A 26957-nucleotide genomic window follows, 5' to 3' on the forward strand; every position below is an offset into this window, starting at 1 on the left:
CATTTATTTTCCTAAGGCTTCCATAGCTTAGAAATAAGTTTAGGCTGGGCGCAGTGGCTCATGCCCATAATCCCAACACTTTAGAAGGCCAAGGTGGGCAATATGGCAAAATCCCATCTCTATAAGAAATACAAAAATCCCAGCTACTTGAGAGGCTGGGGTGGATCATCAGGGCCTGGGAAGGTCAAGGATGCAGTGAGCCATGATTATGCCAACACACTGCAGCCTGGGTGACAGAGTGAGAAACTCTGTCTCAAAAAAAAAAAAAAAAAAAATTTAGGTCTTTGATCCACTTGAAATATTTTTATGAATCATGTGAAGTAGGAATCTAATTTTTTTTCTTTATTTTTTTTGAGACAGAGTTTCACTCTTGTTGCCCAGGCTGGAGTGCAATGGCATGATCTTGGCTCATCGCAACCTCCATCTCCCAGGTTCAAGCGATTCTCCTGCCTCAACCTCCCAAAATGCTGGGATTACAGGCGTGACGCACCGTGCCCAGCTATTTGTTTATTCTTACACTACGTGTGATCATTTAAAAAATCTAATCTGGGCTAGACACAGTGGCTTACGCCTGCAATCCCAGCATTCTGGGAGGGCAAGGCGGGAGGATAGCTTGAGCCCAAGAGTTCGAAATAAGCCTGGGCAACATAGTGTGAAACTCTGTCTCTACAAAAATATGAAACAATTAGCTGGGAGTAGTGGCACATGCCTATAGTGCCAGTGAGGCAGGAGGATGACTTGAGCCCAGGAGATTGAAGCTGCAGTGAGCTGTGATTGCATCACTGCACTCCAACCTGGGCAAGAGAAAGATTCTGTCCCTCAAAAAAAACAAACAAGAAAACCCCCCGAATCCGATCATGTTAATCACCCTGCGTGAAATTTTAATAGCACCTCATTTATTTATTTATTTATTTAGAGATGGAATTTCACTCTGGTTGCCCAAGCTGGAGTGCAATGGCGCAGTCTCGGCTCACTGCAACCTCCGCCTCCCAGGTTCAAGCGATTCTCCTGCCTCAGCCTTCCAGGTAGCTGGGATTACAGGTTCCCGCCACCACGCCTGGCTTTTTTTTTTTTTTTTGAGACAGAGTCTCGCTCTGTTGCCCAGGCTGGAGTGCAGTGGCCTGATCTTGGCTTCACTGCAAGCTCTGCCTCCCAGGCTCATGCCATTTTCCTGCCTCAGCCTCCCGAGTAGCTGGGACTACAGGCACCTGCCACCACACCCAGCTTATTTTTTGTATTTTTAGTAGAGACAGGGTTTCACCATTTTAGCCAGGATGGTCTCGATCTCCGGACCTCGTGATCCACCCGCCTCGGCTTCCCAAAGTGCTGGGATTACAGGTGTAAGCCACTGCGCCTGGCCAATTTTTGTATTTTTAATTGAGACGAGGTTTCACCATGTTGGCCAGGCTGGTCTCAAACTTCTGACCTCAGGTGATCCACTCCCCTCGGCCTCCCAAAGTGCTAGCATTACAGGCATGAACCACTGTGCCCAGCCAATAGCACCCTATTGACCTATGGATTAAGTCCAGACCCTTTGGCATGTCATGTAAGACCCCCTCCCTCTCCCCTCCTTCCTCTGGAGTCTCATGTGGGTACAGACCCCTTCCCTGACAAGATTCCCTATATTCTAGTCATAAAAACCTTCTGGCAGCTATCTGAACAGGTCAAGCACATTCACTCTGAGTAACATGGTATGTCCTTGCTTTTGTTCATACTGTTTCCTGTGCTTCATCTTCTATTTCTAATTTACTGGGGAAGCACCAATTCATTTTTAAGATTAGCTCAAACCACATGACCACTGGCCTTTCCTCCCTCCCCATCCCAACCAGTAGAAAAAAATCATTCCACCTTTATGTGCCAATGACATGCCTCTGAAACTTTTACCCTAGCACTGCTATTTTACGGTATTTATTCATTTACATGTTTTTCTCTCCCACCATAATGAGTGTCTTGAGGGCAGGACCATATCTTATTAAGCATGTAGTATACATTTAATAAATGTTTATTGAGTAAGTCAGTATAAAACAATGACCATCAAATTATGTGAGCAATCATCAGAATATCTGATTTCTAAAAAGATGCAATAAAATTTATTATAAATTGACAATTTGTAATTGTATAAATGTATGGATTACAAAGTGATGTCATAAATTGTGGATACAATATGGAATAGTTAAATCAAGCTAGTTAACATATGCAATACTTCAAATACATTTCTCTGATGAGAACATTAATTTTGAAATGTGTAATACTCCATTATTAAGTATAGGCACCACACTGTACAACCGAACTCAAAAAAAGTATAAAACACATTCTTCCTGTCTGAGATTTTACACACTTTGACCATCATTAATTTTTTTTTTTTTTTTTGAGACAGTCTCACTCTGTCACCCAGGCTGGAATGCAGTGGCGCAAGCTCAGCTCACTGCAACCTCCACCTCCTGGGTTCAAGAGGTTCTCCTGCCTCGGCCTCCCCAGTAGCTGGGATTATAGGCATGTGACACCACACCCGGCTAATTTTTTTTGTATTTTTAGTAGAGATGGGGTTTTGCCATGTTGTCCCGGCTGGTCTCCAACTCCTGACCTCAGGTGATCCACCCACCTTGGCCTCCCAAAGTGCTGGAATTATAGGTGTGAGCCACCGCGACTGGCCTAATTTTTATGAGACAAAATATCAATTTCAAAACAGCATCAGTGGCAAAACAGCATCAGTGGCTGAGCATGGTGGCGCGCACCTATAGTCCCAGCTACTCCACAGGCTGAGGCAGGAGAATCGCTTGAACCTGGGAGGCGGAAGTTGTAATGAGCCGAGATCGCGCCGCTGTACTCCAGCCTGGTGACAGAGCAAGACTCCGTCTCAAAACAAACAAACAAACAACAAAAAAGCAGCATCAGAAAGTGAGCAGGCCAGGCACGGTGGCTCATGCCTGTAATTCCAGCACTTTGGGAGGCCGAGGCATATTTTTCTTTTTTTTATTTTTGAGACGGAGTCTGGCTCTGTCGCCCAGGCTGGAGTGCAGTGGCGCAATCTCGGCTCACTGCAAGCTCCGCCTCCCGGGTTCACGCCATTCTCCTGCCTCAGCCTCCCAAGTAGCTGGGACTACAGGCGCCCGCTACCACATCTGGCTAATTTTTTGTATTTTTAGTAGAGACGGGGTTTCACCGTATTAGCCACGATGGTCTCGATCTCCTGACCTTGTGATCCACCCGCCTCGGCCTCCCAAAGTGCTGGGATTACAGGCGTGAGCCACCGCGCCCGGCCCGAGGCATATTTTTCTGTATTAAAAATACAAATTTGTCTCTACTAAAAATACCCCCACCCCCCCACCAAAAAGAAGAAAAATTAGCTGGGCATGGTGGCGTGTACCTGTAATCCCAGCTACTCGGGAGGCTGAGGCAGGAGAATCACTTGAAGGATGGGAGGCAGGGGTTGCAGTGAGCCCAGATTGCACCACTGCACTCCAGCCTGGTGGCAGAGCAAAACTTCATCTCAAGAAAAAAAAAAAAAAAGGACTGAGCATATTTAACTACCCTCAGCTCATAGTAAGGCAAATAGGTCAAGAGAATAATAATTCATGCTACTGCATTGGAAAAGGAATTAAAAGAAATTAAAAAATGTGTAAGCAGAAACTCAGTTGTATGTAAGAAAACCCAATTCACTGTGAGAAACAGAAAGAGCTGGAGTCCTTTAAAAATTAACTGCCTGTTTTTCTGTGGCTAGTGAGCCTTATCTCTCCTCCTTTCCCAGGCATTGTAAATACCCTGTTTCTCTAGCTGTGCAGCTGCAAGGTAACTAGACAGATAAACTCAAGTCGTAAAACATGATTTTCCTTGAAAAGTAAGAAATGATGTAATGCATGTCTCAGTTAATTGAATAACTGTCTTTCTCGCTTCTGTAATATGCTTCCCGTGCGCAGATTCCACCCCCCCCACCCCCCGCCCCACAAATTGCTTAAAAGGTAACTTAACTCTTAACTCTTTGTTCAGGGCTCGGTCCTTTGGATGTTAATCCGACTGGGCCAGTGCACCTAAATAATAAATATCTTCCTGAACTCCATCGGTCTCTCTGATTCCTTAAAAATCCTGCTACATTATGTGTAATGAACTGGCAACAAGAGAAAGTTGGTCGAAGAAAGGCAGAGGAACTGTGTCTTGTAAGAATTAGAATCGAGGGGCTCCATAATCATCTGGCATCCGTTCAATGTTGTATCTGATCAGGACAAAAAATTAACACTGGTAAGAAAGATGGGAAGAGAACCCATCTAAAAACCCATCCTTTACAGACTGCAATACTCTCACCCCCACTGTGAATCCTTTTTGTCAGTGGGAACAATTTAGGGGAACATCATAATGAATGATTTACAGCAAAATGCTAACTATAATACAATATGATTGTTTTTTCAAAGTCACAAAGTCAGCAAGAGGGGAACTGAGGATCTGAGATCACTAAGTCCAACTTCTTAGTCCACAGACTTCCCACCACATTGTGCTCTCCCCAAACTGAAAAGCTGGAAAATAAGTCTGAGGACTGACAAAAAATAGCCAAGAAGAATAACAGCTTCTTTTTTTTTTTTTAAAATAAGCTTTCCATTTCTCAGATGAGGTGTTAATAAAAAAAAAAATCTTTCAAAACAGGTATTTCTGGCCAAAAAGATTAGCCTGATTTATATTACTGCTTTTATTTCAAACAATATGTCTATTTCTTCCAGTAATCTTACTCTAACAATTTAAATGTTTGCCTCATTCCTTAAATCCTCTCTCTTCTGCCCTTGCTCTTGCTTTGTCTCATTTCTTCAAACATAACTATGTAAACATTTGATACAATAATTTCTTTCAAATCCTTTATAACCTTATCACTTGTCCTCATTTTCAATTGATATCAATTATATATTTCTATTCCCTTCCCCAAGAGAAATTTCTCACCTATGGTTAGAAATGTACATGATAGGAACTCCAGGAATCTTACGGATTCTTCTTTTAAGGTCCCGGTCAACTGTGGCCACAATGTAACACTTATGCTGTAAGAGACATGGAGTGATGTTCACACTGAGGTCACTGAGCACGCTTAGTGACTACTGGATAATGGCACAACCACTGACTAGTCTGAGAATTGTTCATTTTCACAGTAAGTAGCAAAGGGTAGGCTGTAACAATTTGTTGAGTACCTACTATGATCTAGGAGCTCCTAATCTTGTTATATAAAATAAACAAGTTGCCTGGGCTGAATGCAGCATTTAGAATCTTGAGGAGGAGAAGGTAGAAAACTATTCACAAGCTGCAAACTGTTTTGTGCTCATAAATGAAAGAGACTTTCACACTTGGGGCAGACAATTCTTTAGTTTTGGGAAAATGCTCCAAGGAACTCCATGGAGATAAAAAGTGCCTTAATTTGGAGGCCATAGCTCCCTCCTTTCCCTAGATCTTGGGGCCTGGGTGTGCTCTGGGCCTACTGATGTTAGAAGTAAGCTACCCCCGAAACAGGAAGCCTAAGTAGGATCTTCAGGGCCTGAAACTAGAGCCTAGCCATTATAAAAGCAGTAATATTTAGCTGTCAGGTGAAAGCTAGTTTATAGGAAGCTTCACTTCTGTCATGTCTGACTCTCCTACTGGGTTTTATAAAAAGTGGCAGAGTGGTGTCAGCTGTGCTATGGGAAATACTGGCCCCACCTATGGGGTGAAGTGGCTAAAGGGATGGCTCTGTGGTCAGCAGATGAAGATTATCATCAGCAAAGAGAGGCCCTTATAAAAGCACTCAGTAGCAGAAGTCCTTGTGGTGCTTAATGAAGGAATTAAAAACCTACTTATTCTAGCGTATGTGTGAAATAGCATCTTGGGAGACTCTCAGATATAACTAAGAAGCACTTTTGGATTAGGCATTGTGAAAAGGAACAAAATTCCTACATCAAAAATAAATGGGTTCTACATTAACTCACTTAAAATCATTTTACAGAGATTTGTGAGATAAAGAATCAGTTAAATGTCCCAAATCACATGGCCAGTAAATGCAGGTGCTGAGACGTGAAACCCACGTCTCCTTCCCAAGCCTGTGCTCTTTCCATTATGGTTAGAGCGTACATTTTCAATCCACTTTCTCAAGTAAATGAAGACACCTATGCTTCTTATGAAGGAATGCTATGCAATTTTTTAAAAATTTAACCACAATGTATATTCCTAGATGTTTTACTGACCATGAACATTCAGGAGATAATAGTTTACATTTTTTTTTAAGCACAAAGTAAACAGTTACGAACTGATAATACCTGAGTTACTCTCTGTACTAAGCAGTCATCTGCATAGGTTCCTTTGTGTGTACATGGTAATCGTTCAAATCTTGGATCCTTGGCAATCCTGTAGGTGGATTAAAGAAAACAATCAACTGGATAACTTTCTGAGTCTTAATTAGTGCAATAAAAGTAACATGATCTATGCAGAGATTTTAAGGCACTGTTCTCCTCCTGAACTTTATCCTCTAACTGGAAAGACAATTCACGGGGCAGGGAATGAAGGCCGACAGCTGGTGTGCTTTGGGTCATTTAATCATTACAAAACTCTGAGTTATTATATATCTATTCTACAGACGAGGAAGTAGGCTTAGAGAGATTAAATTACTTCATTCAAAGCTATACAGCTGGGAAAAGCCAGGATTTAAAAACAAAACCCATTTTAACCTAACCATTTCACTTTTAACAAGTTGTCTTAAACACAAATGAACAAGAATATAGGCACAAGGATGATCATTCAGCACAGTTTATAGTAAGTGAAGAAAATAAAAATATCCATTACAAAGGTAAAAGTTAAACACATTTTGGTGCCCTTATCCTATTAATAAAAAGTGAGGTAGAGCTGTACATACCAGTGTGGAAGGACCTACACTAAACTGTTGAATAAACAAAGCAGGGCATATGCATATGTATGTGTGTGTGTATATATATATATATATATATAAATGTGATTTAATTAATAAAATACAAATCCTTCTTTCCAATACTCTTTATTTAGTTCTGGAAAAATATATTAACCTTTCTCAGTTGTCATTCTTGGGGTATTAGAATGGACAAAGTATGAATGTAGAGGCAGACTTTTACCTTTTACTATATGTATATGCGTATATTGTTTGCCATAAAACATTCAAATGTATTATTTTCATACATATTTGAAAAAGAAAAACCCCAACTCTGTGTGATTCTGAGAGCCATGCTCTTTCTATTAATGATGATGAGTCACTGAAATGAAGAAAAATACAAGACAGCACATAAGTACCAAGCGCAACACAAATACTCCTCCATATTGCAGTAGTTCAGTGCTAGGTCAATGTGGGTTGGGAATATTTAGAAAAAAATGACATGGGGTGAAATAAGATTAAAGAATGTGCCAAGCAATGTAAGGGTACCAAATAGGACACCAGCCAACTGTAAAATGGTTTCTTCGTATTTGGGGAAGAGTAAACACATCTTTCTGGCTGGGGGAAGTGTTTGTGGAGAGAAGAATGAAATGGGGCTAGAAAGAGTCTCCAATGCCAGGCTGAGGAGTGCGATGGCACAGGTAATGAGGAGTCATTAAAGATTTCTGGGGCACAAAGTGATAAGAACAAAGCTCTGTCTTGGAAAAACTAAGCAGGCTGTGCTAGGGAGGATACACTAGAGGGAGGATGGACTGGTTGCTGACAAACTAGGTGGGCAACAGTCTAGGACTATGCTCTTTATCTCTGTACTCCTGAAATCACTTATCTCCTCTCTACTAGCTTTTTTCTAGAAACATACTAACATGCTGTCATATATTCTCTGTCTTAAGAAAAAAAATCTTTTTACCTATACCCCCCTCCAGCTAACACCCCATTTCTGCATCTCCTGACAGACAAACTTAGTGTTTCCACTTGGTGCCACTATTTTCTCCCCTCTCATTCTTTATTTTTATTGTCTTAAAAATTGCCAGGCTGGGTGTGGAGGATCATGACTACAATCCCAGCACTTTGGGAGGCCAAAGCAGGAAGATCACTTGAGGCCAGGAGTTTGAGACCAGCTGGGCAACATAGTGAGACCCTATCTCTCTACCAAATATTTTTTTTTTTTTTTTTTTGAGATGGAGTCTCATTCTGTCACCCAGACTGGAGTGCATTGGCACGATCCCAGCTCACTGCAACCTCTGCCTCCTGGGTTCAAGCGATTCTCCTGCTTCAGCCTCCTGAGTAGCTGGGATTACAGGCATGCGCCACCATGCCCAGCTAATTTTGTATTTTTAGTAGAGATGGGGTTTCACCATGTTAGCCAGGCTGGTTTAGAACTCCCGACCTCATATGATCTGCCTACCTCAGCCTCCCAAAGTGCTAGGATTACAGGCATTAGCCACTGTGCCCAGCCTTTTTGAGATGGAGTCTTGCTCTGTTGCCTAGGCTGGAGTGCGGTGAGTGGCACGATCTTGGCTCATTGCAGCCTCTGCCTCCCAGGCTCAAGCAATTCTCCTGCCTCAGCATCCCTAGTAGCTGGGATTATAGGTGCCTGCCATCACCCCCAGCTAATTTTTGTATTTTTAGCAGAGATGAGGTTTCACCATGTTGGTCAGGCTGGTCTTGAACCCCTAGCCTCAGGTGATCCGCCTGCCACAGCCTTCCTAAGTGCCAGGATTACAGGCATGAACCACCATGCCTGGCCTCTATCAAAAAAATTTTTTTAAAAATTAGCCATGCAAAAGAAAAAAAAAATCAGACATGCATAGTGGTATGCACCTCTATGTAGTCCCAGCTACTTGGGAGGCCGAAGCAGGAGGATCACTTGAGCTGGAGAGGTCAAGGCTGCAGTGAGCTGTGATAGCATCACTGCACTCCAGCCTGGGCGACAGTGAGAATCTCTCTTTTAAAAAAAAAAAAAAAGCATATATACATATCTATAAACAATGCAGTATTGGTTTGCATGTTTTTAGACTTTAGATAAATGGTATACTCCACATATGTTCTTGCTTTTTTATTTTTTTTTAAAGAGATTGGGGTCTTGTTGTCCAGGCTGGCTTGAAACTCCTAGGCTCAGGTGATCCTTCTGCCTCAGCCTCCCAAGTAACTGGAACCACAGATGTGCGTAACAGTGCTCAGCATTGTTCTTTTTCTTTTTTCTGAGACAGGGTCTTGCTGTCTCCCAGGCTAGAGTGCAGTGGTATGATCTCGAACCTCCCTGGCTCAAGCAATCCTCCTACCTCAGCCTCCCAAGTAGCTGGGAATACAAGTACATTTCACCATGCCTGGCTAATTTTAAAATGTTTCATAGACATTGGGTCTCACTATGTTGCCCAGGCTGGTCTCAAATTCCTAGGCTCCAGGAATCCTCCTGCTTCGGGCTCCCAATACTGCTGGGATTACAGGAGTGAGCCACAGTGACTGACTGCTGTTTTTTTTTTATACTTTATATTGTTTTTGAGATTTATCCACACTGGCACATAACTCTAGTTCACTCATCTTCACTCCTGTATAGTATTTTATTCATGAGCATTCCACAGCTTATCTACTCTGTTCTTTCTTTTTTAAAGAGACAAGGTCTCACTTTGTTTTTGGGGCTGGAGTGGAGTGGTGTGATCATAGCTCACTGCAACCTTGAACTCCGTAGAGGCACAAGCCACCATGCCTGGCTAATTTTTTTTTTTTTTTTTTTTTTTTTTTTTGAGATGGAGTCTCGCTCTGTCGCCCAGGCTGGACTGCAGTGGCGTGATCTCGGCTCACTGTAAGCTCCGCCTCCTGGGTTCATGCCATTCTCCTGCCTCAGCCTCCCCAGCAGTGGGGACTCCAGGCGCCCACAACCATGCCCGGCTAATTTTTTAATATTTTTAGTAGAGACAGGGTTTCCCCGTGTTAGCCAGGATGGTCTCAATCTCCTGACCTCGTGATCTACCCGCCTCAGCCTCCCAAAGTGCTGGGATTACAGGCGTGAGACCCTGCGCCCGGCTGGCCGCCTGGCAAATTTTTAAAGTTTTGTAGAGCCAGGGTCTCATTATGTTGGCCAGGCTGGTCTCAAACTCCTGGGCTCCAGCAATCCTCCCCACTTGGCCTCACAAAGTGTTGGGATCATACGTGAGCTTCTGTACCGAGTCCTTTTTTTTTTGGAGATAGGGTCTTGCTCTGTAGCCCAGGCTGGAGTACAGTGGCACGACCTCGGCTCACTGAAACCTCAGCCTCTTGGGTTCGAATGATTCTCTTGCCTCAGCCTCCAGAGTAGCTGGGATTATGGGCACCCGCCACCACGCCTGGCTAATTTTCATATTTTAGTAGAGACAGGGTTTCACCATGTTCAGGATCACTCCTGACCTCAAATGATCTGTCTGCCTCGGCCTCCCAAAGTGCTGGGATTACAGGCATGAGCCACCATGCCTGGCCATCCTTAATGGCTTAAGAAAAGCCATTTCTTTTGGCTGTCTGCAATTTTTTTGCTATTACATACATAAGAAGATGCCAATACTTGACTCCAATAGTAGGTGAACTTCTCTATAGCAATCTTTTTCTTTTTTTTTTTTTTTACCAGAACCCATAGCACGAGATAGATTTTATCTAGCATACAGTATGCATACATATACCACATATACATATACAGATATATAACAGCGAAAAAAGTTTTGTGAAGCAGTACCCAATTTTTTCTACATATTCATGCTAATATTTTATAATTTCTTTCTTTTTTTTTTTTTTGAGACAGAGTCTCACTCTATCACCCAGGCTAAAGTGCAGTGGCACCATTTCAGCTCACTGCTACCTCTGCCTCCTGGGCTCAAGCAATCTTCCCGCCTTAGCCTCCCGAGTAGCTGAGACTACAGGTGTATGCCACCACACCTGGTTAATTTTTTCTTTTTGTAGAGACAGGGTTTCACCATGATGCCCAGGCTGGACTGGAAATCCTAGGCTCAAACAATCCACTTGCCTCAGCCTCCTAAGGTGTTGGGATTACAGGCATGAGCCACCGTGCCCAGCCTATAGTTTCTTCTATTACACTAAAAAATATACTCGGGGGTCGGGTGTGGTGGCTTACGCCTATAATCCCAGCACTTTGAGAGGCCAAGGTGGGAGGATCACTTGAGCCCAGGAGTTCAAGACTAGCCTGGACAACATGGTGAGACCTCATCTCTACTGAAATTTTAGAAAACTGGCCATGTAAGGTGTTGCATGCCTGTAGTCCCAGCTACTTGAGGGTGCTGAGGCAGGAGGACTGCTTAAGCCCAGGAGGTCGAGGCTGCAGTGAGCCCTGATTGTGCCACTGCACTCCAGCCTGGGTGACAGAGCAAGACCTTGCTTCAAAAACAAAACAAAACAAAACAAAACAAAACAAAACAAAACAAAACAAAACACACAAAAAAACCCCAAACCAACCAGGCATTGTGATCCTTTAAACCAATTTAATTACCTGTAGACTGTGATCTCCAGGTTAAAAGACTGTGTTGTAAGAATATGAACAACCTGGATTTTACCAGATATTGTCAAGTTGCCCTCCAAAGTGATGACCAATTTATACCCTTTGTAGTTTAGTATGAGAATTCCCATTGCTTCACGGTCTTAACTATTCTTGGCATTGTCAAGCTCATTAAAAAATTTTTGCCAATCTAATGGGCACTAAATGACAACTCATTGTGAATTTAACAATTATGTTTTTCTTATGGATGTGAAGTTCTTTATGCATTTTGAAAATAAGCCCTTTGTTGATTATGTATGTCTGTTTACTTTGTTAATGCTATCTTTTGCTATACACAAATATTCAATTTCATTAAGATATTCTCTGTATTTTCTCTTTTTTTTTTTTTGAGACAGAGTTTTGCTCGTTGCCCAGGCTGGAGTGCAATGGCGTGATGTAGGCTTACCGCAACCTCCGCCTCCCGGGTTCAAGCGATTCTCCTGCTTCAGCCTCCCAAGTAGCTGGGATTACAGGCACCCACCACCACGGCCGGCTAATTTTGTATTTTTAGAAGAGATAGGGTTTCTCCATGTTGGTCAGGCTGGTCTCGAACTCCTGACCTCAGGTGATCTGCCTGCCTTGGCCTCCCAAAGCACTGGGATTACAGGCCACCGAGCCTGGTCAAGATATTCTCTGTATTTTCTATTAAAAGTTTAGACACTCTAACTGGAACTGATTTTTGTGTGAGAGAAAGACCAAAACAACCCCCCCAAAAATGATAAATAGTTTTGTATGATTTTCACTTAAACTAACTGGCCAAGAAATCTTTAAACAGCAAACAGATGAATCTTCAGTATACCAATCTAGAACAGATCTAGTTTACCTCCTTCCTACCTTAGAGCCACTCGATACTTCTGCCCCAATTTCTCAATTTCAGCCATTACACAATCGGTTATACAAGGGATACCTGCCAGGGAAAAAAATTCACATTAAGAGCAGAACTTGTAAAGAAATTATCTCTGAATTATATCCCTGCTCAGAGTTTTAAAAAGACCCAGGACACTTCTGCAATGACAGCAGAATTAGCACACTGCAATATACAATAAGAACTAGAGTAGAAGAAAACCCTAAGAAACTAAGATTGTCCCAACCCCAAACTGCAGATTCCCTGTTATAAACATATCTGGGGAAAAAAAACTAAGCTGAACTCCATCATTATTTTTATATTAATGTAAGTTCCTGATGGGAAAAAAAATTATTTATTATTATTATTTTTTTTTTTTTAGACAGAGTCTTGCTCTGTTGCCCAGGCTGGAGTGCAGTGGCATGATCTCAGCTCACTGCAGCCTCAACCTCTTGGGTTCTAGTGATCCTGCTGGGTACTAATGATCCTCCCACCTCAGCCTCCCGAGTAGCGAGGACCACAGGTACACACCACTATGCCCACTGGTGTGGGCATAGTGTTTAATTGAAAAAAAAAAACAAAAACATTTTTTTTTTTTTTTGTAGAGCCGGGGCTTTGCCATGTTGCCCAGGCTGTCTTGAACTCCTGGGATCAATCATTCCTCCTGTCTTGGGCTCCCAAAGTGTTGGGATTACAGGCGTGAGCCACTGTGCCTGGCTCAGATGAAATAAAATTTAAATGTGAACCACAAGAAACCATGAAATTAGCCAGATGATGTAAATCTGATCACATAAAAATTTTAAAAACTTCCGTTTGACAACTATCAAACAGAAAGCCATATAATAAGTTAAAAAAAAACATCATCCCTATTTTATAGGTGAGGAACCTGAGACACAAAGAAGTTAACTAAATAGATAGCAAATGGTAAAGCCAATATTTGAACCGAGTCTATTGGGCCAAAGACTGGGAAGAGTGGCACCTAGAAGAGTGGCAAAGATTAAACAGATGAAAATATCCAATATTGGCGGGGCGTAGTAGCTTACGCCTATAATCCCAGCACTTTGGGAGGCTGAGGCAGGCGGATCACCTGAGGTCAGGAGTTCAAGACCAGCCTGGCCAACATGGTGAAACCCGTCTCTACTAAAAATAAAAAAAATAGCTGGGCATGGTGTTGGGCACCTGTAATCCCAGTTACTTGGGAGGCTGAGGCAGGAGGATCAGTTCAACCCAGCAGATGGAGGTTGCAATGAGCAAAGATCGTGCCATTGCACTCTAGCCTGAGTGACAAGAGTGAAACTCCATCTCAAAAAAAAAAAAAAAAAAGAAAAAAGAAAATACCCAATATTGAGGAAACAAGTATTCTCATACTAAGTTTGTAGGTATATACATTGGTACAACTATTTGAGGGCAAATTTGCAACACCTATTAAAAATACACAAATCCCTTGATACATAATACAGCTTCTAGACAATGTATCCTAAAGAAATACACTCTTAGGGAGACATATTCATAAGGATATTTACTATAGACTTGTTAATTGGGTAGAACCTGGGAATAACCAAAATACCTAATAAGATATTGGGTTTAAAAAATTATGTATTTAAACAATAGAATAGTATGTAACTTTACACCTGATCTTACCCCAAAAGGCCGAGAAGCGATTATAGTATGTAACTTTATTCATTTTTTATTTTTATTTTTGAAGTCTCGCTTTGTTGCCCAGGCTGGAGTGCAGTGGTGTGATCTCTGCCTCCCAGGTTCAAGCGATTCTCCTGTCTCAGCCTCCCGAATAGCTGGGATTACAGGCGCCCTCCACCACGCCCAGCTAATTTTTGTAGTTTTAGTAAAGACGGGGTTTCACCACGTTGGTCAGGCTGGTTTTGAACTCCTGACCTGAAGCAATCCACCTGCCTCGAACTCCCAAAATGCTGGGATTATAGGCGTGAGCCACCATGCCCGGCCATATGTAACTTTAAAAAAGAATTCCTGGCCAACATGGCAAAACCCCATCTCTACTAAAAATATAAAAATTAGGGCTGGGTGCAGTGGCTCATGCCTGTAATCCCAGCACTTTGGGAGGCCAAGGCAGGTGGGTCACCTGAGGTCAGGAGTTTGAGACCAGTCTGGTCAACGTGGTGAAACCCCGTCTCTACTAAAAATACAAAAAAATTAGCTGGATGTGGTGGCACATGCCTGTAGTCCCAACTACTCGGGAGGCTGAGGCAGAAGAATCACTTGAAGCCTGGAGGCAGAGGTTGCAGTGAGCCGAGATTGCGCCACTGCACTCCAGCCCAGGTGACAGAATAAGGCTCTGTCTCAAAAAAAAAAAAAAAAAAAAAAAGTAGGTGGATGTGGTGGTACACACCTGCAATCCCGGCTACTGGGAGGCTAAGGCATGAGAAATGCTTGAACCCGGGAGGCAGAGGCTGTGGTGAGCTGAGATTACACACCACTGCACTCCAGCCTGGGTGACAGAGTGACACCCTGTCTCAAAAAAAAAAAAAAAACCAAAAACTTGGGCAACATGATTGATACCTTGTTTCTACAAAACATAAATAAATAAAATAGCCAGGCATGGTGGCTCTTTCCAGCAGTCTCAGCTACTTGGGAGGCTGTGGCTGGAGGATCACTTGAGACCTGGAGGTTGAGGCTGCTGTAAGCTATTGGCTCAGACCACTGCATTCCAGCCTGGATGACATAGCAAGAACGAATGAGGCCCATTTATATATACATGCCATGGAAAAATGTTCAAAATATATAGTTCAATGTAAAAAGCAAATAGAAATGATTAAAATGTGATCTATTCATACAGTGGAATATTATTTAGTAATAAAAAGAAATGAAGTACTGATACAAACTGTAATATAAATGATCCTTGAAAACAGTATGCTAAATGAAAAAGGACCAAATATTATAAGATTCTATTTTTATGAAATGTCCAGAATAGGGAAATTTATACAAACAGAAAGTAGATTAGTGGTTGCCTAGAAACAGAGAGAATGGTGAGGGTTGCAGGGTGATGGCTAAGGGGCTCCAGGTTTCTTCCTGGAATAATGGAAGTTCTAAAATTGACTATGGTGATGGATGATGCACAACTCTGTGAATCCACTAGAAGTCACTGAACTGTACACTTTAATGGGATGAACTGCATAGTTGTAAAGGGAGTCAATTATATTTCAGTAAATCTGTTTTATAAAGAAAAAAATAATATAGGATCCATTTTCTTTTTTTGAGATGGAGTTTTGCTCTTGCTGCCCGGGCTGGAGTGCAATGGCACTATCTTGGCTTACTGCAATTTCCGCCTCTAGGGTTCAAGCAATTTTCCTGCATCAGCCTCCCGAGAAGCTGGAATTATAGGGACCTGCCACCACGCCCGGCTAATTTTTTTGGATTTTTAGTAGAGACAGAGTTTCGCCATGTTGGCTACGCTGGTCTCGAACTCCAGACCTCAGGTAGTCCGCGTGCGTCAGCCTCCCAGAGTGCTGGGATTACAGGCCATTTTCATTAATAAATAAAAGTAACCCTCCATCTCACACAGATTTATGAATTTTTATAATTGCCCCTTTGAGGAAATGCATTATAAGCAACTTCCTTTTTTTCCCCCCTCTTTTGAGACAGGTTCTTATTCCATCACCCAGGCTGGAGGGCAGTGACATGGACATGGTTCAGTGCAGCCTCGACCTTCCACGCTCAAGTGATCCTCCCACCTCAGCCTCCCAAGCAGCTGGGACCATAGACATGTTCCGCCATGCTCAGCTAATTTTTGTGGTTTCTTTTGGTAGAGATAGGGTTTGCCATGTTGCCCAGGCTGGTCTCAAACTCCTGGGCTCAAGCAATCCACCCACCTTGGCCTCCCAAAGTGTTGGGACTACAGGCATGAGCCACTATGCCCGGCTTGATTTAAAAAAAATTTTTTTTGTACAGATGCGGTCACACCATGTTGCCCAGGCTGGTGTTGAACTCCTGAGCTCAAGCCCAGAACTCCTCCCATCTCGGCCTCCCAAACTGCTGGGACTACAGGGTGAAGGATCTCGCCCAGCCCAACTTTCTTTTCTTTTTCTTTCTTTTTTTTTTTTAAAGACGGTCTCGCTCTGTTGCCTGGGCTGGAGTGTAGTGGCATAATCACAATTCACTGTAGCCTCAGCCTCCCAGACTCAAGTGATCCTCCCACCTCAGCATCTGTAGCTAGGACCACAGGTGCATGCCACCATGCCTGGTTTTTTTTGTTTGTTTTTTTTTTTTTGAGACAGTCTCGCTCTGTCACCCAGGCTGGAGTGCAGTGGCACGATCTTGGCTCACTGGAGCCTCTGCGTCCCAGGTTCCAGTGATTCTCTTCCCTCAGCCTCACAGGTAGCTGGGATAACAGGCACATGCCACTGCGCCTGGCTAATTTTTGTATTTTTAGTAGAGACGGGGTTTCACCATGTTGGCCGGGCTGGTCTCAAACTCCTGAAAAGCACTAAGATTACAGGTGTGAACCACCACACCTGGCCCCCTGGCTAATTTTTAAATTTTGTGTAGACATGGGGTCTCATTATGTTGCCCAGGCTTCAACTTTCATTTTTTTATACTAGAATTTTTTAGAAGTGTATTAATATTGGACAGGCGTGGTGGCTCATGCCTATAATCCCAGCACTTTGGGAGGCCGAGGTGGGCGGAATGCTTGAGGTCAGGAGTTCGATACCAGCCTGGCCAACATAGAGAAACCCGTCTCTACTTTACACAAAAATTAGCTGGGTGTGGCAGCATGCACCTATAATCCCAGCTACTTGGGAGGCTGAGGCAGGAGAATCACTTGAACCTGGGAGGCAGAGGTTGCAGTGAGCAGAGATCATGCCACTGTACTCCAGCCTGGGCCACAGAGTGAAACTTCGTCTCAAAATATATATATTATTTTAATACTGAGATCATGAAACAAGGCAACGTGTTCTTTAAGAGGACCAATTTCAGAGCCATGTAGCAGTGAAGTGAGCAAAGGCTTGCAACTGAAGTAGGGAAGCAGGCTCAGGAAAACCACTACAAGGAAAGGGAAAGTAACAGCCTCAGGATTCATAGGCAGAAGAGAAAGCCAATGGGAAGCAAACTATCCTTCCTTGTTGGACTATAAAGTGGAAATGGAAGAGACCAGGAACTATGTAAAGATCAAAGAGGCCTTTTCAAGGTAAGAGGAAGATAAAGGCCTTCCTTTAAGTATAAAGGCAAGCAAGGCCAGGCACAGTGACTCACACCTGCAATCCCAGCACTTCGGGAGGCCAAGGTGGGTGGATCACCTGAGGTCAGGAGTTTGAGACCAGCCTGACCAATATGGTGAAACCCGCCTCTACTAAAAATACAAAAATTAGATAGGCATGGTGGCATGTCCTAGCTACTGGGGTGGCTGAGGCAGAAGAATTGCTTGAACCTGGGAGGTGGAGGTTGCAGTGAGCTGAGATCACGCCAATGCACTCCAGCCTGGGTGACAAAGCGAGACTCTGTCTCAAAAAAAAAGTATACATATTTAAAGAAAGCCATAAGACTAAAGCTATCCTGACTAAAGCTCTGACAGTCACCATCTAGATATTACTGGTGGAGGTATAGAGTCAAGGAAGCAATTCACCAAGGAAGCAAAGGGCCATGCTTTGACCCTCTAGCCGTTTCATTGATAAGTAGGTCACAGCATTCCTGGAGAAGCAGCTCAATTAGAAATACCATGGGAAATACAAAGAGACTACCAAGTTTAGTGTCTTCCCCCATATGGGGTCACGCAAGCCTCATTCTTAGAGGCCTGGTAGCACCTCAACTTTAGATTATTTCTAAAAGATTTATTTAAAAAGTATACGTATATAACTTTAAAAAGTAATACAGAAAGGCCTACATGAAAAAACAACGGTCCCCTGACCATTGGCACCTAATCAATTCTCATCTGTAGAGAAAACTATTTTATTCCATTAGCTCCATTTTTTTCTCATCTGATGCCTACCTTCACATCTTAATAAACATATACAGCTAATAAATGTATGCAGCCACTCTTTTTTTTTTTTTTAGATGGAGTTTCTCTGTCGCCAGGCTGGAGTGCAGTGGTGCAATCTCGGCTCACTGCAACCTCCACCTCCCAGGTTCCAGCCATTCTCCTGCCTCAGCTTCCCGAGTAGCTGGGACTACAGGCACACGGCACCACGCCCAGCTAATTTTTGTATTTTTAGTAGAGATGGGGTTTCACCTTGTTGGCCAGGATGGTCTCGATCTCGACCTCATGATCCGCGTGCTTTGGCCTCCCAAAGTGCTGGCATTACAGGCGTGAGCCACCACGAGTGCTCTGATTACAGGTGTGAGCCACCGCACCCGGCTACAGCCATTCTTAATTAATTTTAGGCATCTAAAGAATCTGCTTTCTTACCCCCTTCACACATTCCTTACCCCCATCTTCTGATCTTGCTTATTTTAATAAATCAGTAAACAACATTTACCATTTCTATCACTCTGCAGCTGTTGTTCATTATATAGTAGCCTTTAAAACTTAAAAAGGGAGGTACAAATTTTTCCCTTTGATTCCAGTAATTTATCCTCTATGGCAAAGTTTAAGTCTAATTTTCATTCGTACCTCTAACTGGGTGACTGAAAAATATATAAATATAAACCCGCTACAAATGGGACAGATCTTACTATGATTAGGCCTCATAGATGGCCTTAGTTTTCTTTTTCCTGTTCACAGTAGTGAAGGAAGATCATTTAAAGGAGGGGATATACAAATACAGAAGGGAAATCTATTAATGGTAAATTGCATACCTAGGTGTAAATAAACTACCTCAGATCCTCTGTACTAAGAATAAATACCAAACTGAATAAACTTAGGAATCAACCATCATCTATCTAACTTCTAGGGCTGTGATCATAAATGGCAGAATGTCTTATTTAGTGTTTCAACACTGGGGTAGAAGGGAGAACATATCCTTATTAACATAAAATAATATAGATACTGAAAAATAGATTTTTCATTTATCCAGAATTTTAAAATCTAGAATTCTAAAACAGAAAATTCCCCTATGTTCAAAATTGATGTCCATAATGATACTCGAAGCATTCTAAGTGTTTTCTGAATTGTGAAAGTTTAATTTTTTCCAGTCAAGTTTGCATTATACTTCAATTCATTAAACATGGTCATTGCTATGGTGACCACTGTAAATTAAATGGCCAGCAATTCAGTTAACAAGAACCCCATCTCCCTCCTTTGATGTATTTGTATAAATATAATTATTCTGTACAAACATCATGGAAACATAAAAGTATGATACTCACACTTGGCATACAGACAGTCCATCATTGACTGCACTAAGTCCAGTTTGGCTTTTATGGAAAAGTTGATAAAGTTGGTATCAACGAGGATGTGGTAAGGGGGGCCCAGCTGTGTATTATATTGGAAAAATAAGCAGGAAGGGTGTTGGGGACTGAAGGAAAAAGAAAACAAGAACAAAGTAAAATTTACATTGATACCCTAGTATTAACAAAAACAAAAAATAAGTCTCTGCTTGGGACTGTTTGCTGTAAACTCTTTTGTCCATGTTCATTGGAAATAAATCCTAAAAAGGAAGGCAAGGAAGAAAGTAATATCATTATCTGAATCTCAGCTCCCCTGGCAACCTTTGTCACCAATTTTAAAAAAGCAATTATCAAAAACAAACAAACAAAAAAAGCAATTATCCAATCCAGCTCTTCCTCTAGCAAGAGTAGAATCGCCATGGGCACAGGGAGGTAGAATACAGTTATCATGACTACAATGATACTACAACACGTTTGTCATCCTTATAGGATTCTAAAACTGTTGTTTTGGAATGTGATAGAGAACAGTTTGTCTAGCGTTAGGATTATATACTACAGCAGGACCGGTATCACATCTAGCCCAAGTTGTCTGGGCTGAATATGACAGTGATTCCAAATGCTAGGCCATGGATCAGTATCTACCTGTCATGATATGTCCATTACCAATCCAGGGCAAAATTAGAAAAATAAGGAAAATGTGGTAAAGTTTTCATAAAGTTAAATGTACTTACTTAAAAGGAATACCTTTATATCTTTACATAAAGGTCATATCTTTATATAAATATCTTTATTCTGAAAATATATTTTAAATATTTTTTGGTGATACAGTCTCTCTTTTATGAAATGCTGGTGTGTTAAACAATGGCAATTATGTCTCTTAAAAGATCCCTGGCAAAGAAAAAGTTAATAATCCTAGATAATATCTCCAGGATTTTAGGGGAAATTTTACTGCTCCATAAAATCCAAAAAACTTCAAACCACTAGAATTGATATATGCTCATCGATATCACTTTCATCTACATAGTTGTGCTAGACTTACTAACAAATAAGTTAGCAAACCAGCTCAGGGAAAGCCTGGATTTCTAAGAGGTCTATGGTTTTTAAATGAAAACTTCAAATGTTTGATTACTCACACTTCTCTTTCCTTTAACGCGCTGGGATCCTTCTTTTCTTTCTTTTTAGGTTTTAATCTATCCTTTTCTTTACTAGGAAGAAAAAGGTAAATTAAATCCAAGGGAGAAGAAAAACCACAGCAGTTAAAATCTCAAAAATCTAAAGTTCCTTTTTTTTTTTTTTTTGTCTACTGAAGAAATCCTACTTTGTGACTTCTTCATGTTAATATCAGCATACTCTTTCTGAGCAAATAACTCTAGTGCAAAGTACAATAACTAGAAGTATCAGAATTAATCAGTAATGCCAATAATGCATAAGAATTGTTAATGAGTAAATAAAAGCTGATTATATTTCTTTCTTAGAATCTCTCACATCAAGGATCACAATCCACTTCCAAGCAGTGGGTAAAAGGGTGACAGTTATCTTCTGAAGATTCAGATGCTTTAACATTTGGGGGAAAAGTATTACCCCATATGCTTCTCAAAAATGGCTAAAATGTAAAAACGCATACACAGAACTTAACCCTTAACTAGAAATTATTATTAATGGAGTGTCATTTCTAAAAATTACACAATACATCCACACTAAAGGCTGAAAAGAATAATTCTGAAGGTTTTAACGACTATTCTCTTATTCTGAGACTCTTTTTTGTATTTTTAGTGGAGATAGGGTTTCACCATGTTGGCCAGGCTGGTTTCGAACTCCTCACCTCAGGTGATCCACCCGCCTCAGCCTCCCAAAGTGCTGGGATTACAGGCATGAGCCACTGCGCCCGGCTTTCTGAGACTCTTAAATTCAATGAAGATCAGTCTTTATTTAATAGCTATGCTTATTCTACACTTAAGCAGGGACACCGCTTTGATCCTCTTCATACTACGGAATATCACTTCACTTTCTTCTTCCACAGTGATTTGGATTCTTGTATTAGTAAGACTTATAAAACGGAGATATCTTGTAGTTTTCCCATTTTCTCTGACAAAAATATCTGAGTACCACCAGGCACTGGAAACGCAAGACAAACAAGGTCTCTAATCTTGCCATCTTTCAACAAGAAACACTCCCCCCGCCCCACCCCAGGGGAATGTAGTAGTGTAATGGTGAAAACATAAAGAGAATTATACGGACTTCACCGAACTGACGAGGTTTAAATGCGATATGGCAGACAAAGCATATAACGGTAGAAAAACTGAACACTTAAGAAATGTTTAATTCCCATCGCCTTTCCCAGTGTGATCGCTCAGCAGCTAAATTACTGTTAAACACTGGCTATCTCATGCTATATAAATCTAAGATAAATATTATAAGTAAAAAACAAAATAATAACAACAAACATTTTTACTACTTATCCTCTCTAGACTCTTATTAGAATATCCCTGGGCGGTTGATTCCAGACACTCACAGCCTCTGATCTCTGAGACTAAGCATTCGCTTCATGGTCGCATACTTCCTTGTTTTCTTTTGCTTCCCCTTGAAACAGAAATTTTAGAATTAAAAAAGTTGGAAACATACAGCATCTTTTAAAGTCTCTTCTTTTCTCTTGTCCATTGCCTTCCCTTCTTGCCTCACATACCCAGGCCCTCTTCCCCACTCTATAAAGCGTAAGAGTCACCGCTTGGAGAAGCGTAAGAGCTAACACCAGAATGAAAATATGCAAGGACAATGTGAAGGAAATTTGGCCACGGTCTGACTACCTCCTTCTCCACCCAAAAAGTGGCCTGATAACGTCCCTTCTTGGACCCTCTTCTCTCACCATGGTCACGCCAAACTCCTGGTTCTTCCGTAATCACCAACGGCGCAATACTTCTACGTCATTCACATACTGCTTCCGGCAAAGGATAGCCCGGAAGCGGAAGCTCCTTGGGGAAACGGCAAACCCCCGAGCCGGTTCTCAGGCCAGGTAGAGACGAACTCTGGGGTCTCTTGGTGGGAGAGTGGAGAGCCCGTCTTCTGCTGAGTGCTGCCGCCCCTTCCCAGGACAGCGGAGGTGGAACTTCGTCGCGCTGTAACCCCCGGCTCGGGTAACGTTTCTCTCCAGCCTTAGGCAGAGCCCAGAAGACCTGCCTTTACCAGAGTTCCAGAGAGCGAGAGGGAGGACAAGGGTAGGGGGGTCAGACTCCTGGTTTGCCCAGTAGTTTGGGGGAACACGTTCTCCTCACCCTGTAGCGTTGGGGCATCCGGTGTCTACGGTCCAACCCTGAGGCTGTGGTTCCTACTTGGTTTTCCTAGCCGATATGGTGCTTTGTGCAGCTAGGTGGATGATTCTTCTCGAGTATATACCGTGTACTCCTCTCGGTGAAGAGAGAAATGAAGCAGTGTTTGAGGGCCTAGACTGTCGCTAGAGAATTGGGGCATAAGCTTGCATATGTTACTACTTACCCAAGCCAAGAAAATGGTGAGAAACAATGGACATTTATTGTGAAGCCTTGGCGTGTCATCTTTAAGTAAAAAGGGAGAATTTGTGAGAACAAGGAGCGAAAGGTAGCTTTTTTTCTTTGAGTACCTGCTATGTATTCCAGTGGTTCTTAACTTTTTGGAGATAACTTATTTCTTGAAAGTTTGTGGAAAGCCAGGAACAATTCTTTAAAAAATGGGCACACATACAGTTTGTAATACACTTTATGAGATTGGTGGACTCTGAAGCCCATCCGTGGACCCTCTGGATGTCTGTAAACTTAAGATGAAAACCCCCATCCTATATACTGTACTTGTCACTTTGTTCATACTACCTTCTTTGACCTTCTCAATAACATAAATACTCTTATTTTACATATGGGGAAACTGAGCCCCAGACTTTGTTCAGGGGTCTGTTTGAGTCTCTTGATTCCAAAGTCTATACTTTTATTTCTTTTTTCTTTTTCTTTTTTTTTTTTTTTTTTTTAACACTTTGTCTTCCATTCTTCAGCTACTGATCAAGGTGGGAACGGAATGGGTACCTCTGTCATACTTTTCTTATTGCATGATGCTATCCTAGAGTTGGAATTAAAAAGTTATCAGGTTTAAAAAAGAAGGTGACCATTGTATAACCCTTATGATGAAAACACGTTTATTGTTTAACACGAACTTTGGAGTCTGACTGATGGGGTTAAAATCCTTGCTCTGCCTCATAACTCGCCATGACATTGGGCGAGTTAATCTATCTGCATCTCAGTTTCTTTATCTGTAAAATGGAGATAATCATAATAGCACTCTTTTACTGGGATGTTATCAGGACTTATATTTATTCATAGTTAACATGCGAGGTCCCTAGAAGAGTGTAAACCAGAATACTCAGAGTGTTTTCTATTGTTACCATTGTGTGTCTTCCAACTTGAGGATGTGTGGCAGGGTTGGAATTTTATGCCAATTTTATTTTATTTTTGAGACAGAGCCTCCCTCTGCTGCCCAGGTTGGAGTGCAGTGGCGCAATCTCGGCTCACAGCAACCTGCCCCTCCCAGGTTCAAGCAATTCTCCTGCCTCAGCCTCCCGAGTAGCTGGGACTGCAGGCATGTGTGTGCCACCATACCTTGCTAATTTTTGTATTTTTAGTAGAGATGGGGTTTCACCATGTTGGCAAGGCTGGTCTCAAACTCCTGACCTCAGGTGATCTGCCCGCCTCAGCCTCCCAAAGTGCTGGGATTACAGACGTGAGCCACCGTGCTCACCCCCAATTTTTTTTTTTGAGATGGAGTTTCACTCTTGTTGCCCAGGCTGGAGTGCAATGGCGCGATCTTGGCTCACTGCAACCTCCACCTCCCGGGTTTAAGCGATTCTCCTGCCTCAGCCTCCTGAGTAGCTGGGATTACAGGCGTGCGCCAACACGCCTGGCTAATTTTGTATTTTTAGTAGAGATGGGGTTTCTCCATGTTGGTCAGGCTGGTCTTGAACTCCCGACCTCAGGTGATCCGCCCACCTTGGCCTCCCAAAGTGCTGGGATTACAGGCGTGAGCCACCGTACCTGGCGCCAGCCCAGTTTTATTTTAACATAGTTGCACTGGAACTTGAATGTGTTCATAAACCTCAAAACATTAAGTTTTCAGGTCCTGGGACGCTCAGTCGCAGGGTGATTTATTCTGTTGATTTGGGTGTAAACTGTTTTTCTGCTTCTCGTTTCTCTTTCAGGCACACATTCATTTAGATAGCTTGATAGTTTACATATCTGTGGGCTCTGAATTTTTGATGTAGAAATAGTAGCTACAGCCGGGCGCGGTGGCTCACGCTTGTAATCCCAGCACTTTGGGAGGCCGAGGCAGGCGGATCACGAGGTTAGGAGATCGAGACCACAGTGAAACCCCATCTCTACTAAAGATACAGAAAATTAGCCGGGCGTGGTGGCGGGTGCCTGTAGTCCCAGCTACTCGGAGAGGTTGAGGCAGGAGAATGGCGTGAACCCGGGAGGCGGAGCTTGCAGTGAGCCGAGATTGCGCCACTGCACTCCAGCCTGGGCGACAGAGCAAGACTCTGTCTCAAAAAAAAAAAAAGAAATAGTAGCTACAGATACTGTACGTGCCTTCTGCTTTACCCCATTTGTGGTCACTAGAAGTTCCTAATCTTTCTGGAGCAGCTTGTCTCTGTCAAGCTGTCATTCATGTGTAGAGCTAATAGCAACCAGTTTTTTGATGTATCTCTTGGTAATTAGACAATAAGCTTTTTATTGTCTAAAAGCTAAAATAACATGGTCAGTTATTCTTCTTAAACATTTGACTGATTAGTATTATATATAGGTTCAGAGGGAAAATTGCATATCATTAAATAGTAATTTGCATTTAAATTTAGGCACTGACAGAAAAACACTCTTCTGGTAATGTGTACTTTGAATTTTGGAATCCATGAACAACAACAACTTAAAAAAAGGCCATTTGTAATTTCTATTGTAACCTCTATTGAGAGTGTTCTGATTTCCTTGATTGTTAATACCTAATAGGGAGCTAAATTAGTGTAGGAACACCATGGGGGATGAGAACATACTTAGAAAAATTTGTTTCTTTTTTGCATTGTAATTTTATTGCAATCTGAGGTTCTTATAGCCTGAAATGAAAGTGGTCAGATACTCTACAGCATTCTTTGATGGGGATGGAAAGTGGGGGATGGGAAGCTGGGAGGTGGTGTTGATTCGTGACGGATGGAAGCAGAAAGTAATTGCTTTTGGGCACATACTTGTGAGGAAAAGAAATGATTTTAGTCCTTCTCAGCAGTCAAGAGGGTTGTTTTGCATTTTTCTGCAGTCTTGAAGAGAAAAAATCACCCAAGGCATTGGACACACAGTTTGAACACATAATTGGGCTTGGACTTCATTCCATTCACTAATTGGTCTGACTTACTAATTTAAGTTGGTATCAAATTTCTTTATAAAATTATTCTGGATAATGAAAGACTCCTTAAAGAACATCTTGTATTTCAATGTTAGAAAGTTATAAGTAGATTCACTTTTTTGTCCATTTTCAAGTTGTAGTTTTTACATTTATTTTTCTGACTTACATGATAGGACTTTTTTTCTCCCAACAAACATTAGTTGCTGTTAATTATTTTTCAATTAACTTGCCTGCCCCTAAATGTGGTAGCATGGCATACAGCATGTTCTGCTTCTGAGGTCTTGATATTGAATTGGTTTGTAAGAATACCTCAGAGATAGATTACTGCTGCTTGGTCATTCATTCAGAAAGCATTTATTGAGGGCCCATTCTGTCCTGGGCAATCTCACCACAGTCCTGTATTAGAGAAAGACTTGTAAACACATAAAATATGGTTGGTGGCTGAACAGAGATGTGGAAGTTGAAATATTTTAGAGGAATTACTCTTCCTGTTCATCTTTCTGTAAGTGGTCCAGGTCAGAGTACTGTTGTGTAATATTTATTTAATACTATCAACATATTAGTACCATGTAATAGATCAGATTTTATGACCTTAATGGACTCTAGTGTATCATTTTACCTTTTATTTATTATTTATTAGATCTTGCTATGTTGCCCAGGCTGATCTTGAACTCCTGGCCTCAAGCCATCCTCCCACCTCAGCTTCCTGATTAGCTGGGAGAAGAGGCATGAGCCACTGTGCCTGACCGTTTTACCTTTTAAATGACTTTAGCTATTAACTAACTTGGGTTTAAATTTCAGTTATTTTTCTTTGGTTCCTTTTTCTTTGAAGAGTTCTGAATGCTTAGCCTTCACTAATATTCTTTCATATAGTAGTTTTCAAACTTTTGAGGTTGTTTAACCTTATTGCAGTTTGTGTGTATGTATGTGTGTGTACACACACACATGCCTGAGCCGTTGATATAGTGTTACAGCACCATAATGATGTTTTCCTGGTG

The 26957-nt window shown here is 41.9% G+C and overlaps 2 protein-coding genes across 8 annotated transcripts in view; one reads left to right on the forward strand and one right to left on the reverse strand.

Moving 5' to 3' along the window:
- Positions 1-3447: 3447 nt before the first annotated feature.
- Positions 3448-22494, reverse strand: FCF1 (FCF1 rRNA-processing protein). Of its 4 annotated transcripts, none has more exons than XM_003260755.4 (8): positions 22421-22494; positions 22070-22137; positions 20691-20762; positions 19537-19685; positions 12252-12324; positions 6261-6348; positions 4924-5018; positions 3448-4210 (listed from the first exon to the last, which is right to left on the reverse strand). In XM_003260755.4, exons 1-8 carry the CDS (start codon positions 22421-22423, stop codon positions 4162-4164), a joined length of 597 nt encoding a protein of 198 aa, XP_003260803.1. In that variant the 5' UTR covers positions 22424-22494; the 3' UTR covers positions 3448-4161. The 4 variants fall into 4 exon arrangements, with proteins under 4 accessions (XP_003260803.1, XP_012353425.1, XP_030658909.1 ...); XM_012497971.2 differs by having other exon boundaries at positions 22362-22445; XM_030803049.1 differs by lacking the exon at positions 20691-20762.
- Positions 22495-22505: 11 nt separating this feature from the next.
- AREL1 (apoptosis resistant E3 ubiquitin protein ligase 1) overlaps positions 22506-26957 on the forward strand; it is a 53103-nt gene continuing 48651 nt past the window's right edge. For 2 of the 4 annotated variants that reach the window (XM_003260754.3, XM_030803051.1), the window contains exon 1: positions 22506-22688. The gene's annotated coding sequence lies outside the window, so the exon portion shown is untranslated. The remainder of the gene's footprint in view (positions 22689-26957) is intronic. The other 2 variants (XM_030803052.1, XM_030803050.1) reach the window with 2 other exon arrangements.

The sequence above is a fragment of the Nomascus leucogenys genome, chromosome 22a, assembly GCF_006542625.1.
Source record: "Nomascus leucogenys isolate Asia chromosome 22a, Asia_NLE_v1, whole genome shotgun sequence".
In the NCBI taxonomy this organism is placed as follows: domain Eukaryota; kingdom Metazoa; phylum Chordata; class Mammalia; order Primates; family Hylobatidae; genus Nomascus; species Nomascus leucogenys.